The sequence below is a fragment of the Lissotriton vulgaris genome, chromosome 6, assembly GCF_964263255.1.
Source record: "Lissotriton vulgaris chromosome 6, aLisVul1.2, whole genome shotgun sequence".
NCBI lineage: Eukaryota > Metazoa > Chordata > Amphibia > Caudata > Salamandridae > Lissotriton > Lissotriton vulgaris.
This window is the reverse complement of record NC_141694.1, coordinates 511,986,150-512,001,399: the sequence shown is the minus strand read 5'-3', so window position 1 is coordinate 512,001,399 and position 15,250 is coordinate 511,986,150. Positions and strand designations below refer to the sequence as shown.

Here is a 15,250-nt window from a genome sequence, read left to right as displayed (position 1 = left end):
GGCTGGGTGGGTGCGCTTGCCAGTGACCGAATGTCTGCATGAGGGGCACATTTGGTGTCCCTGTGCATAGTCCAGTTCAAACCAGTCCTGGGAGCCGTTGGCCCCTGCTCTGGCGGGAAACTGGACAAAGGAAATGGGAGTAACCTCCACACTGTCCAGACCCTCCACTGAGAGTGTCCCCTGAATCTGTCCAACCCTCTTCCGTGGGTACAAAAGGGCTTACCTGGCTGTACGACCCTAGATTCGACGTGGACAAGATTCTGAGCAAGACAAAACTGACCTTCAACCGTCTGGACACTCTGGACTTCGTTTGGGCCCGACTTAAGTCTCCCACTCCGCCCAAAGCATCGTCTGTGCCTGTGCACCATACAGGCTCCATGCAGGACCTGTGCAGCATCATTGACAACCGAAGATATCTCCCTTGGAGTGAAGGAGTCACTGCCCTGCATTCGCAGGCACATCACGACTGACTGGGCTGCTGCTCCTAAACTCCAACGGACTCAGAGGGCTCCAGCAAAAGAGGAGGTGGGTTTCTACGTCCCTTGAGGTCCGAGCTGCCATTTCTCCAAGTTTGAGGACAGAATCCCTTGTGGGGGCTGCAATACCCATACCCCTGTGCACCGCGTTCATTTGCAGTTGCATATGCTTGTTGGTGAGTGCATTGGGCTTCGAGTAGCCCCAATCTCTGCCACCATTTCCTACCAAGAACTACGGCCTCCTCGCACCGAGTGCTCCGTGGGCTGCTGTTTTGTGAAATTGCTCGAGGTACTCTCGCAAATTGTTTTCCCTTCGGCCTGTGAGTTCACTTGAAGGTCAACTTTGCTTTTCTTGGGCTCCCCTGGTTGCTCAAGGCCTGCCCTGACTCCCCTTGCTTTGGTGAGTCTCCTGGACCTTGCTGGTCCGAACCGTAACCTTCTTTGACTTTCTGCGCGGGTTGACGTTGCTAAGGCTTTTTGGTGCTCCGGCCAGACACTAACCCCTCAGCACTCAACATCCTTCGTGGGACAGCTCGTATCTGGCTCCTGGTCATCCTCGGCATCTCCTGGGCCCCGTGGCTGCAGAGTCAAGAACCCCCTCAACGCACCTAAACCACCCGACATCGGTGGGCATTTGTCTACCGAGCCCCTGGTCACTCCTGATGGACCCAGCCTCTGTCCCCTCTGCTTTCAGGTAGCCTTCGACAAGAATCCATCTTTAGGTTCCAACTGACACTTTTCTTCCCTGCAGCAGTGGCTCTTCGAAGTGCTTCATTGAGATAGACAGCAGTTTCTGACGCCACTTCAGACCTATGCACCCGGCTTCCCTGAGATAGGTAACTCTGGTACTACGGTATCCACGGATGGGGTGGCTCTCCTAACTTCCACGGGGTTTCTTTGAAGTCCATTGCAAAGGGTCCTTAAAATTTAAAACTTCAACCGCAACTTTCCCATAGAATTGTACAGAGCACGCGGTAGTGTACCCACCCTAAACCCGTCTTCCGTGGAGTCCCTACTTACTCACCTTGGGTGGTTCCTTGGGGTCCCAGCGATTCAATGACATCTAGACATGGTCTTAACTCGAGTTGTGGTTCTTATACCACTATTTTAGTATATGGTCTGGTCTCCCCCCTAGAGCCCACTGTGTATTAGTGCTATTTACTATTGTTTCTGTGCTACAGTATTGTGTGCTTTGTGAGAATCTTCGTGTAGAAGATACTGTGTCCTATTAGAGAGCGTTATATCAATAAATACATATTTTTATAACTTTTGTGTGATTCTCCTTTCATTTAACCAATACTATAAGGTTGCATTCTGGTAAAAAAAGCTGCTTAACATTCAATCAAGACTAAGCCTGAAGGCTGCTCTCCACAGCTACCACTAGGATAGCTTTCTACGGTTATCTTTGACCTCTTAAATCACCATAAGGGTTGTTTGTAATGTGCAAGGTGCCTACTTTAATTAGTGGACAGCATATACCGGGCAACTTCTCACAAGCACGTAAATCAATTAGGTATGAACAATGCATACAAAGTTATCAACTGCTTTATGTGCTTAACCTCTGAGGCCTCAGTCCGAAGGCCTCAGTCCGAAGGCCTCAATCCGAAAGCTACTACTTATTATAGACATTACATAGCGCAACAAAGGCCAAGAATCCCCAATGCTGCAAGTAGTACATCTTTCCTGCTGGCCTCTTTCGCATTTAAAGCCAATTATATTAAATGTATAAGAGTTCTGGTTAGAAAATGCTAACCTCTGGGGTCCGAAAGGATCGGTTTTGTTCCTTTGATCTTAATAATGAACTTTTGAAAGCCTAGCTTTTCATTGGTGCTTGTGGTCTCCGACATGCAAAACAAAGATGACACTACACTTATTTTGAGATATAGGGTCCAAAAGACTTACATTAACAGCTTAAGTACCACCAATTGTTGCTCAGAAACTGGACCTTCCTTAATGATTTAAGATTTTTGCAAGGGGAAAATGGTGCAAATAGAGCAACTACAATTGGAGTGAGGGAGTCTGGTTATGGTGAATCGAGATATTCCAATCTCCAACCAGACTGGGTGGCCTTGGCATTTTTAGCAACTAACAGGGAAAAAAAAACAGGCTGGAACAGCACTCTGCCTTCTGCATATCAGCAGTGATCGATCTTAATGGACACTGCAAAGTAGTTCTGCCTCCACCTCACTAGTGCAGCCATTCTGCCATCAGGAAAATCCTCATCGAAAAGCATTGGACGCCAGATGTCGAATTTGCACCATGAACCCAGCCGCCCCTGCGCCACTGGTGATGTATGTTTGGTGCTGCTTTGTGGCTACTCCTGTGCTTGCGCAAACCCCTAAAGCTTGGCCCCTGCAACCGATTTACTTAACTGCAAGCAGTGTGGCCCCCAGCATCCCCCGTCTCCATTGGAAAGCATTGGGACAAACTCAGATTTTGACCTCTGCACCCGGCCGCCCCTGTGCAGCTGATGGTGCAGTTTTGGGACCTACCTGACCCCAGGCCCTTACTGACTTTTGGCTCTGAAGACAGAAATTTTAAGTTCAATACTCGCCTGTTTAACCACAATATTGTTTTCCCCATAGGATAACACTGGAAGTAAAAACGTACTTCTTTTTTTACGAAGACCTGGTTCTTAAAATTGGTCTGATGTCTTTCCTGAGTTGTGTGTCATTTATTGATCATGTGTGTGCAATACGTGTCTTACAATCCTCTGTGTTAGGCCTAAGGTGCTTGCCCACATTACCACTAATAGATCACTTTTGGTTTAGCATTGTGCCCTGTACACCTTCGGGGATCCCCAGGACCCTGTGCAGGGTATTACCACCTAGTGATAATATCATATACAGAGCCAGCTTCCTACACAGACCCAACCACTAGATGCCTGAATAATGCACAGCATGTGAATCCAGAGAAGAATTCACGCTGAATATGGTATGTTTCCAATTTATTTTTCATCTGTTTTTAATTATATGAAAGGAGACCAATCCAGTTAAATTTGCCTCATTGCTTCTATGGCCAAAGCCTTTCCTAAAGAGGCAACACCTGCTAAGATGGAGCATTCGCAACGGCTCTCAGCCACTCTATCTCCGTCTCATCGTGCTTGTGTAAACCATCTGCAGGGGGGAGGGGGGGGGGGGGGGGGGGGGAGTACCACATATGGAGAGGAGAGTAATCCATGTGCAGTACACAACACAGCTTGTGGTGTAACAGGTGCTCAATGTGTAATACAGATTTGCCAGTTTGCACTGCCAGATACCACATATGTGTTTCTTCCAAGCACCGTCAATGTATGCAGAGCATTCCCAAGGCAGTGCCAAATAGCCCATGTTCAGTCCTGAGCGTTGGGTGTGCAGCTCGGAGTTCCTCATGTCAAGTGTCAAATCAATCAATCAATCAGAGCATTTGTATAGCGCGCTACTCACCCGGAGGGTCTCAAGGCGCTTGGGGTGGGGGGGCGCTAATGCTCGAACAGCCAGGTCTTGAGTTGCTTCCTGAAGGCGAGGTGGTCTTGGGTCAGGCGGAGGTGGGTGGGAATGGAGTTCCACGTCTTGGCGTCCAGGTAGGAGAAGGATCTTCCTCCTGTTGTGGCTCTTCGGATGCAGGGGACGGCCGCGAGGGCATGGGTGGTCGATCAGAGCTGGCGGGTGGAAGTGTAGAAGTTCAGGTGGTCGTTGAGGTATCTTCGGCCCTGGTTTTGGAGAGCTTTGTGTGAATGGGCGAGGAGTCGGAACGAGATTCTCTTGCTGACGGGGAGCCAGTGCAGGTTTCTCAGGTGTGCGGAGATGTGGCTGTGTCGGGGGATGTCCAGGATGAGTCATGCTGAGGTGTTCTGAATGCGCTGGAGCCTTTTCTGGAGTTTTGTGGTGGTTTCGGCGTAGAGGGAGTTGCCGTAGTCCAGTCGGCTGGTGACGAGGGCCTGAGTGACCGTCTTCCTGGTTTCGGTGGGGATCCACCGGAAGATCTTACGTAGCATGCGTAGGATGTTTAAGCAGGACGAGGAGACGGCGTTGACTTGTCTGGTCATGGAGAGGGAGGAGTCCAGGATGAAGCCCAGGTTGCGTGCGTGGTCTGTAGGTTTGGGTGCACTGCCCAGGGCAGGGGGCCACCAGGAGTCATACCAGGCGGAGGGCGTAGATCCCAGGATGAGGACTTCCGTCTTATCTGAGTTAAGTTTCAGGCAGGTGTTCATCATCCGCTCGGCTACGTCTTTCATCCCTTTGTGTAGGTTGGTTCTGGCGGTGGCGGGGTCGTTGGTGAGGGAGAGGATCAGCTGGATGTCGTCGGCGTAGGAGATGATGTTGAGGTTGTGTTGGCGTGCAATAGCTGCGAGGGGGCTCATGTAGATGTTGAACAGCGTGGGGCTGAGTGATGATCCTTGTGGCACGCCGCAGATGACTTCGATGGCTTCTGATCTGAACGGGGGGAGGCAGACTCTGTGTCCTTCCGGTGAGGAAGGGGATGATCCATTCCAGTGCCTTCTCCTGGATTCCGATGTTGTTGAGGCGATGTACTAGGGTGCAGTGGCAGACCGTGTCGAACACCGCGGAGAGGTCCAGGAGGATGAGGGCCGCTGTTTCCCCGTTGTGGAGCAGGATTCGGATGTCGTCGGTGGCTGCGATGAGGGCGGTCTCGGTACTGTGGTTGGCCCGGAACCCGGACTGTAAGTGGTCGAGGGATCCATTTGTCTCGAGGAAGGCGGCCAGCTGTCTGTTGACGGTCTTCTCGATGACTTTGGCAGGAAAAGGGAGGAGCGAGATGGGGCGGTAGTTTTTGAGGTCGGTGGGGTCTGCTGATGGTTTCTTCAGTAGGGCGCTGAGTTCGGCGTGCTTCCAGCTCTCCGGGAAGGTTGCGGTGTTGAAGGAGGCGTTGATGATGTCCCGTAGGTGGGGTGCGATGACGGAGTCACCCTTGTTGAAGATGTGGTGGGGGCAGGGGTCGGTTGGTGATCCGGAGTGGATGGAGTTCATAGTGCGGATGGTGTCTTCGGTGTTGATCGGGGTCCAGGAGCGGAGGGTGGTGGTGGGGGGCGTTGGTGTGGTCGTAGGATGCGTCAGTTGTGTGCTGAAGCTGTTGTGTATGTCTGCGATCTTGCTGTGGAAGAACGAGGCGAGCGAGTTGCAGAGGTCTTGCGATGGGGTGATGATGTTGTTTCCGGCACTGGGGTTGGAGCTCTTTGAAGATGTTGAAGAGTTCCTTGCTGTTGTGGGCGTTGTTGTCCAGTCGTTCCTTGAATGCGGTTTTCTTGATGGCGTGGATCAGTTGGATGGTGTTTTCGAGTGGCGAGCTTGAGGGTGGTCATGTTGTCTGGTGTCGGGTCTCTGCGCCAGGTTTTCTCGAAGGCTCAGCAGTTATTCTTGGAGTTCTTGAGTTAGTCGGTGAACCAGGGTGCTTTCTTGCTGCCGGGTCTGCTGTGAGGGGTCTTCAGTGGGGCAAGGTCGTCTGCACAGTTGCTGATCCACCTCGTGAGGTTGTTTGTGGCTTGGTTTGGGTTCGCTGAGCCGGCGGGAGGGATCTGGCTCAGCGATGCGGCGAGCTGGTTGGCTGTGATCTTGTTCCAGCTTCTGCGGGGGAACTGCTGCTGGTGGTGGTGGAGCGTGGTCCTTCTGAAGCTGAAGTGGACGCAGCTGTGGTCCTTCCAGTGGAGTCCGGTGGCGTGGTTGGAGATGTCCTTGCTGGAGGAGAAGACGGGGCCAAGCGTGTGGCCGGCGTAGTGGGTGGCGGTGGTCACCAGTTGCTTGAGTCCGAGGTTGGCGAGGTTGTCCAGCAGGGTGGTGGTGTTGCGGTCGTTGTTGTTCTCCAGGTGGAAGTTGAGGTCCCCGAGGAGGATGTAGTCAGCGGAGGGGAGGGCGTGCGGGCTGATGAAGTCGGCGATGTCTTCGCTGAATTGTGTGTATGGTCCCGGGGGTCTGTAGATGAGGGTGCCTCTGAGGGTGGTCTTGGGGTCGGTGGGGATCTGGAAGTGCAGGTGTTCGGCGGCTGTGAGGGCGTCGTCGGAGTCGGTCGTGATGTGGATGGTGTTCTTGTGGACGATGGCGATGCCTCCTCCAGTCTGATTGACGCGATCTCTTCGGGTGATCTTGTATCCGTCCGGGATGGCGATGGCGATGTCTGGCGCTGAGGAGGCGCTCATCCAGGTTTCCGTGAGGAAGGCGACGTCTGAAGCTGTGGTGTCGAGCAGGTTCCAGAGTTCCACGGCGAGTTCCATGTGTGATGCACAGGCTTGATGTAGTGTGTACCACCCATTTGAGAAGTGCAGACCTGAATGATGGGTAGTGTTAAGATCTCTATTGTGTAATTCATACACGTGTTTCGCCCAATGGATTCTTTTTGTAGTGCTTAGCTCGCTGCACTTAGAACATCATGCACTCTCTACAGCTGTAAGTCATGTGTGCATTGCTCTGTACCCCATTTTTAATCGCCACTCATACTATTTGGCATGAAAATTCGTCCAAGTCTATTACAGAGTACATTATGTGTAGTGCAGTTGCCAGCACCTCCTGTGGAGAACTCTGTCACCTGATATGTGAAATCAGAAGTACACTACGGCGACTAACTCCATGTTAAAAAGCTATAAAAAAGCATGTCTTTCCAAAAAAAATTGAAAAATAGATGAAGTGGGTCAGACAACTAATTAAGTTTTGTTGGCTTGCATGTCGCAAGTCTGAATCCAGACAGGGCCAACTTAGCTTTGTTGTTAGGTCACTAAATAGAGCAGTAGAAAAATTGGTTAACAGAATCACGTCTTATTTGCATTTCATAGCAACAGCAAAACTAGAGTGTTGAGAAATAAGTTTAAACAAAACATTAAATGCAAATGACTGTAAACAAAACTTACTTGGATCACTCATTTCAGGTTTTACTCCCCTCAGTTTTATAGTTCTTGCAGTTTTATGTGCTACATCAGCAAGTCCAACTTTTCCGTTTGTTGGCAACAAGTTTCGTCCAAGTTCACGATTTAACCAGATGTCCGGAGAAACATTTGTTGTAAAATCAGAACCATAAAAGTGTTTTGCGTTTAATCCTATACTAATTGACTTATGCATTGGTGAATGTTGATGAATGGCCGGCCGTGGCAGTGGTCCAGGTAACTCACTCAGTGACATAGCTTGCCTGGAGTGTCTTTGTAAATCAGCAGAACATTGACATTTGATTTGACTGTCATTCTCCTTTCCACAATTTGGACAAATCGTTGAATGTGGAGATTGCTCGGAAGTCTACAAAGAAAAAGGAAAGGGCTATAAATACAATTAAATATATGCACAATTTTTGTGTTTAAGAGGAGCTGAGCATTAGTTCCGGCCTTGCAAGTTGCAGCATTGTTTGCTCAACTGTTAATCAAAAGCATGGAAATAACCGTATTATTCAACATTTACTTCACAAATCGTAAAAAACAAAAGAGGTAATTGAGGAGCTGCTCTGCAACCAACAAAAGGTTTAATAAACTCACTAGTATATGGTGGAATGTGAGGGGGCTGCCCTACAGGGGGAGGTGAGGCGAGGCATCCAAACCTCAGTGTTGTGTCTCGATTTAGATACCGTATCTAGATTTCCTGATTCACGCAAGCGTGGTATTCCATTTTGGACAACTCTCTCCAGGTGGACAGCGCTACAAGACCACAGACACCCCCTGGGAATGAGGAGGACGATTCAGATCAAACTTACTCCCCTCAGGTCACAACACACACCTGTATACCCGCCCCAAACCACATGGTCACCACCACTATATCCCCACCTATGCTTTTTTTAACAACTACCCCCATACAGCAGGTGTTTTATTTTTTTAAGATAACATAATTTCTTACCGGTCGGTTTAGTTTGGCAGCTTGAAAAATGTTCTGGATTCACATGCAGTGCATTATTCTGCCATCTAGTGGTGTGGTCCCGAATTGTTGTATTTGTCTTTTTTCTTCTGTACGCATAAACATGCTAACATTTGGTGTCCTCCTGTGACGCCGATGTGCTTCCTCTGGAAGCTCCCACCTTTGATCGCCGTCTTCAGATTCTTTTTTTTTTGTCCTTCTTCCCCTTTGCTCATCTTTCTTGGTGGAGGAGGGTGGGTTCGCTAGTGAATTCAGAAAATGTTTCAAGCAGCAAAACTAAACCGACAGGTAAGAAACTATACTTTTTGCAGCGGGGATCTTTTCTGAATTCACATGCTGTGCTTGGATTTTGTAGCGGTTTGTTAGTCTTGTGGTGGCTGGGTGGAAGATGAGCATTAGTTTGGGAATAGATGTTGCAAGACCCTTTGTCCTATTTGTGCTCCTTTATTCATTTGAATGTTCACACAGTTTTGTTATGTGAACATGTGCACAGACTACCATGTCTTGAATTGAAGTATTGGCTCGAAAGGCGATTGTTGCCCCTTTCTTTCTTGCTGAGTGAGCCTGGGGAACCTGTTTGTGGAACAACTGTATGGCTTGTGCAATCCATCTTGCAATTGTGTTCTTTGTTACTGGCCTTAGCAGAAAACTGTTAAACGATACAAAGAGTTGCTTTGTCTTCTGGTAATCCTTTGTTTTTCCAGTGTAATACAGGACTGCTCTTCTTGTATTTACAATTATTAAAGAGCCCCCGGATCATCTTTCATGTCGCTAGTTATCTAGTGGGCGCTGCCCAGATTAGGAACAGGAAAAATAAAAATAAATAATTAATTGTACCTAAATGAATTTGGATGAAATACTGTTTGATGTTAGTTTGTTCTGTAAATAGGATAGTGAGGCTAATTAAATTGGCTGATGCTTTTATTTTTCTATATGTGATTTTATAAAATTTTATGAAATTTTGGGGAAATTTTAAATGTTTTAACATTTCATTTTACTCTGTGTAATTAATGTATATAATGTATGTTGTGTACAGTTCCATTGTCTTTTTATGATATTGATCTATCGAAATAAAGTATTCTGACTGACTGCTCTTCTAGCGTCAAGGGTGTGCAATGCCCTTTCTGCTGGTCTCTGAGTTTTGGAAGAAACTTGGTATTTGTATGGATTGGTTGATGTGGAATTGTGATACCACCTTTGGCATGAAGTGTGGCTCTGTTCTTATGACTATTCTGTCATTATGTATTTGGAAGTAGGGTTTCTGTAGTGTTAGTGCCTGTAACTCACTAACTTTATGTAGTGATGTTATTGCTACTACGAAAGCTGCATGTGGTTCCTTAAATGCCTCTTTTCCCCGATTTAGCAGCATAGGAATGTACTAGTTCCTTGGTTGTGTAGACATTAAAGTCTTGATCAGAAAACATGATTGTGTTTTTTTTGCTCTAGTTGTACGCCATAAGTATCTGCTGCCTTCTTCATGACTTGGTTGTATATACCAATGTCGGTTGGAGGTGAAGGCCTCGCAGAAAATGTATTAACAACTTATTCTGGGGAGTCGGCGTCTAGGTCTTACCATTCTATCTTTTGAACCTCTGAGGTTTCAGAGCCCACGTAAGTCTGTTCCTTTACTACTACTTCCTCGAAAAAATATTCTTCTTGCTCCTCATATGGTTCGAATGTCATTGGAGATTCTAACTCCTCGACGCTCTTTTCCATTTCTGTTGAAGTTTTCGGCAGTATCTTGAATTGCTTCAAGCTTTCGTCGAACTCTTTCTTTCTTTGCAGAATACTCGCCATTTCAGCTTCTAGCCTCTTCTCGAACTCTGATAACTGCGTTTCGGCGTTGAGACTTTCTGCCTTTCTCTCCGCGGTTGACGGCGCCTTCACCGCTGTTGAGGCATGTTTTGACCTCTTGTTTCGACGTCGAAGCTTCCTTTTCTTGATCGTCTCTCAACATCTTGGATTTTCGAGGGTCTTTGCCGTTACGGAGTCCTTGTCTAAGGATCCTACGGAGTGTTTGTCTCTGGACGTAGCTGCTGACGTTGAGTGCTTCAACGCAGAGGCTCCCTTCAAGGCCTTTGAGTATGCCTTTTGGGGCACGTCTAGTTTTTTGGAGGTTAACAGTTCTCTTATGTCTCTTGAAGTCTCTTTTCAACATCTGCGACTTGAATGTCCATGTCAGCGTCGCCCCCTGGACCCTTCGGCGACATTGTCCTCTTCCTCACTGGAAAGACCCAGGTCTCGTAGTGATGGTACTGCGTCCTGCCCCTGCATGTTGTAGTCGTCTTTTTTCTGTCCCTCACAAACCCTCAAAGTTTTTAGGGTGACAGCAGAACATGCAGTGCAATTTTCACTTCAGTGATGCAGTGGTAAGCAAAGGTTGCAGACAGGATGTTGGTCCTTCTGGGCGTACTTGTAGTGACAATTTTGGCAAAACTTGAATGATGTCTTGTCCATCACCATGCACAGTGAGCCCCCTGTATGCGCATTGTCCAGTCGTCTGTGAGGTTGTTGTTTTCACCTTGCGGCGCCCTCCGGCACCTTCATTCGAAGTCTGGTACGTCAAATTGTCGTACTGTATGTTCTTGAAGATTATTCTTTAATGTTTGTCGATTCTTCTCTCCAAATTTGAGGAGCTCCTTCTGTATCGATGAAGACCCAACAGCGAAAAAAAGAATCTGAAGATGGCGACCAAAGGTGGGAGCTTCCAGAGGAAGTACGTCAACGTCACGGAGGACACCAAATGGTGGTATGTCGACGCCCACAGAGGGGAAAAGAAAAAAAATTACAAAAACAACAATTCCGGACCCAACCACTAGAATGCGGGATAATGCACAGCATGTGAATCCAGAAAAGATTCACGCTGTAGAAAGTAACCTCGCAAACTACTTACATTTTGTTTTTAAAAACTAAAAATCTAAAGACACTATGTTACATAATGTTACTCTTGGTGGTGCTGATGACTGGGCAGGATCCGAGTGAAGGAAAGTGCCCCTTTTTGCATGGTTGTACCCCCGACACACACTTTTTGCCTGATGTTGATGCTCTTTGACTAAGTGTGCCCTGGGTTCCTGCCAACCATGGCCCATATTTTTCCCCTAAAATGGTACTGTGCACCCCCAAATTGGCACCTCTACGGCCACATACAAGTCCCGTGTAAAAGGTACCACGGGCCCTGTGATCAGAGGAGGCTCCAAGGGCTGCAGCACTTATTGTGCCACCCTTAGAGGTCCTGTGTGTGTTCACACACACAAATCAGATAAGCATATATTTTCCAATCGTAATCTTTCAAGTAAATAAAAGGGAGGACAGCTTTCCATTACATTATAAAATGGCAAGCTCCAAAATTACCTTAGAACCAACAGTGGTACACAGTTAAAATGAGTAGCAAATATATTACTATGAAATAAAGAAAATGAAAAAGACCAAAACCATGAAAACTTACATGTTTTTTCTGACCCATACCGAAACGGTTTGGGCTTGTTTTCATAGCTGGAGAATGGAGCATATCAGTTGAGTAACGATCGCTGCGATTTTTTTGCTGGACTTTCCTCCTAATTTCAAATCCTGATTCAATATCAGGTTCCTCTTTGCTGTCCAATACATTTTCTGTGAAAAGGGCATAATCGACTTAACAGAGAGATACTGCATGGAGTAGAACGCATTCAGCACAGTAATAAAATTCAAATCTACAGAGGATCATGCATAAAACATGTTAAAAAAGAATGAGAAATACGCACTGAACTCCTAGCTTTATACTTTATTTCATCCATACTCCTGGAAGGTCTTCCAAAGTACTGGAAGGGAACAGCGGCCTTTTATCATTAGTGGTTAAAAGAAGTAAAATAACTTTATAAGCCTGTATTCATGTGCGGCAATCACCGACCTACTCCGACCCTATTAGAAAAGTAATTTTTTCCTCTACACACAAGACACAAACGCACGACAGGCTAGAAAAGCAAGAGACACTAGTTGAACAAGCATTTGCAATGCAATAGGTCTCGGATTGAGGAGATTTTGAGCTACTAGCATTGTAAATGACAATGCCTTTTATTTAAGTGTTGTTTTTAAAACAGATAAATTAAAGACAGTCATTTACAATGCCAATAGCTTAAACTCTTGCAAATGCAAGACCTATTGCATTGCAAATGCGTTCAATGCCAGTGCTATAAAAATAATAAAAAAAGAGTTAGGACAGAGCATGTCCTGCCTGCATCAGACAGGAGAAAGCTATTTGAGAAAATAATGCTTGGAGGCTGTAATTAACGCCTACCAAATAACATACGTAACAGGGGGTGTCGTCATGGGAGGTTACATAATGAAACAAGGTGGTACTAAGCTTATTGACCAATGAACAGCCACAGTTTACAGTGGACAATGACACAGGCCAATGAAAAATATGGGCAGATAGTGGACAGAGCTTCAAGTCCCTACCGGAATACAGCATGCCTCGCAGTGCAGCGCATGAGCTGCCCAGGCTGGACCGAAAAACATACCTACTCCTATGTACCATTTTCCCCCAGTTTGAATTAATAAAAAGGTACAAATATTTCTCACCACTGCTCGAATCCAACTGCGCATTTGACACGAAATAATAAATGCATTAATCCTACTCAAGACATAGTTCAAGTGGCTGCTTAGCAAATTTGAAGTTCTATGAAATACTACAGATAATTGCCCTGGCTCAAACTGCATGTAGATTAATTTCCTTGTGGATGGGATGCCTTAAATAGAATAGCACTTTGAAACACTAGCGGCAACCCTCAAACCAGGGATCCTATAGGTTTGTATTTTTTTGGGTTACATCGTTTATAGCTAAGAAAAAATACTGTACGATTGTCCAAAATCCTAACTGTACTCCGAACAGGTGTCTCCTTGACACTAACCCTCAAAGTACCACTGACAGAACTGAAAAAAGACTTGATAGTTCTATTATTACATGATACACCAGCTAGATTTGAGGTTTTGAGTAATTAAGTCCAAGCTGATAATGCCCCGTTCTAAAACTTCAGGACCTGACACAAACGGGCATCGCCCACAAAAAATTAATTCATCCATTAATGCACATAATTGCTGATGCTTTTCAGTTCCTTTTTTACTAAAATGTGGTCATTTCACCAGGAGTTTTCTTGAACCATGCCATAATCAGTTTCCCTACGCTTCCCTCCTATGTTATTCTCCATTATACAGTGGTCGTTTGAGTTATATCCTTTTCACTTTGTCTTTTTGTCAGAGACCACACCAGGGTTTGCAGTGATTCAGGGGCCACCTCTGAGGTGCCCTCTGGGTACTTGGTTCAATAAATCCCCCACTGGCATCAGTGTGGGTTTATTGAAAGGAGTAATTTGGTACCAAACACTCCTGTATTCAGTGAAGCCGTTGTGCTGCTGTGGCACTCGAGTTGTAGAGTTCCCAGACAATGTCCTCTCGATGGCTTCCCGGGTACTTACAATATCAGGAAATGGTGCCCAATATTGTAAGGGCATATCTGCTCTTGCAGATATGCCCTCACCTGTAGTATAGTGCACTCTCACGTACCTATGCTGCCAAGCAGGGCAAGCTGGCCTGGGTGCCATATTGACTTAGTCGTTTTTTCACTCACAGCAGCATGCTGGCTGCAAGGACAGTGGCATGGACCCAGTGAGGAAGGCCCCAAGGACCCTCTTCAGCTCTTAGGCCATCAGTTGCCCAGGTACCATTTACTAGGGACATACAGCCAGCAGAAGTACCAATTGGGAGTTTGTTTTAGGGAAGGGGCCCTTGCACTGGTTAGCAGGGACCCTGTGCACTACATTTGAAAGAACATTAAACCAGGCAAAAGTGAGGGAGGGGTTGGGGGGGTGCCAACCATGCAAACGAGACACTTTCTCACATTGCCCAAGTTAGTAGGACTTACAAGTAAAGTGGCAAGTACCATGCCACTGTCACAGACCAGAAAAGCCCGAATAGGTGCTCTGACGAGGTTAGAACCTATTTCAGGACCCAAGTCTAACCCTGCTAATCCCTTGGGGACACTACAACTACTTGTGCTAGTGCTAGGGGCACTAGGTGCTTTAGGAGCAGTAGTAGCAGTATCCTTGGTGCCAGATGTAGAGCAATTGGCATATCTAGCTCTATAGCCTTTTTCCTTACAGAGGTAACACAAAGGTTTCTTGTTTGAAGAGGTTTGGGACCCACCCCCAGAGGAAGACTGTTGGGGACCCTGTGAAGACTCTTGTCTTTACCTTTTCCCCCACCCTTCTCTTGGGCCTTAGAAGAATGTTGATTCTTCTGGTCACCACCACCATAAGATTTCTGCTTCATATAATTAGATTGCATGTGACTTGAACACATTCATGATAGGTTCTCTAGTCATTAGGTACTCTTGTTGTCTATAATGATGGGAGTGCTATTTTATGTTAGATGATTAACAAGACATAAGGGTTGCATAATTGAAAACAAATTGTTTACAAAAAACAATATTGGTTGAGGATCTGGGCATTACTTTCCCAGATTAGTTACTTTTTTGATAGCCCAAGAGTGCGGGAGAGGTATATGTTAATAAAGAAATTTGTATGTGGTCAAAATAATTAATTACAACATGGTTCAATACTGAAAGACCTTCTTAGCTTGAAAATTATTAGATCAAGAATTCTCTCTTGTTTTGTGAAGGTTTGACAGTGCAGATTAAACGGTTGTCAACGAGGAACCAGCCAATAATAGGGGAGGTTTCAGACAAACACCACCAAATCGCCTTAGTGCCGGTTTACCCCCCTGCAGAAGATGCTATGAGCGCGCTAGAGTAGTGCGAGAAAGTGGGCCTATATGTACTGGACCAAAGTAAGGTAAGGTGTGTATAGAGGCCACCAACCCCAGAGGTATAACAGAGGTTAAAGTCAGGGCTGACCTTACTCTCAAAAGTGGTAGCTTGGTCGAGCAGTAAGGCAGTACCAGAAGACAGTGTAAAGCATT

General features: G+C 46.5%; 1 protein-coding gene across 3 annotated transcripts in view; it reads right to left on the bottom strand.

Annotated features, from left to right (window-relative positions):
• Positions 1-15,250, bottom strand: part of SENP6 (SUMO specific peptidase 6) — a 586,019-nt gene that overhangs the window by 381,681 nt on the left and 189,088 nt on the right. For all 3 annotated transcript variants that reach the window (XM_086926520.1, XM_086926518.1, XM_086926519.1), the window contains 2 exons: positions 11,745-11,908; positions 7,315-7,693 (listed from right to left, as the gene is read on the bottom strand). In XM_086926520.1, the coding sequence (XP_086782646.1) occupies positions 7,315-7,693; positions 11,745-11,908 (543 nt within the window). The remainder of the gene's footprint in view (positions 1-7,314; positions 7,694-11,744; positions 11,909-15,250) is intronic.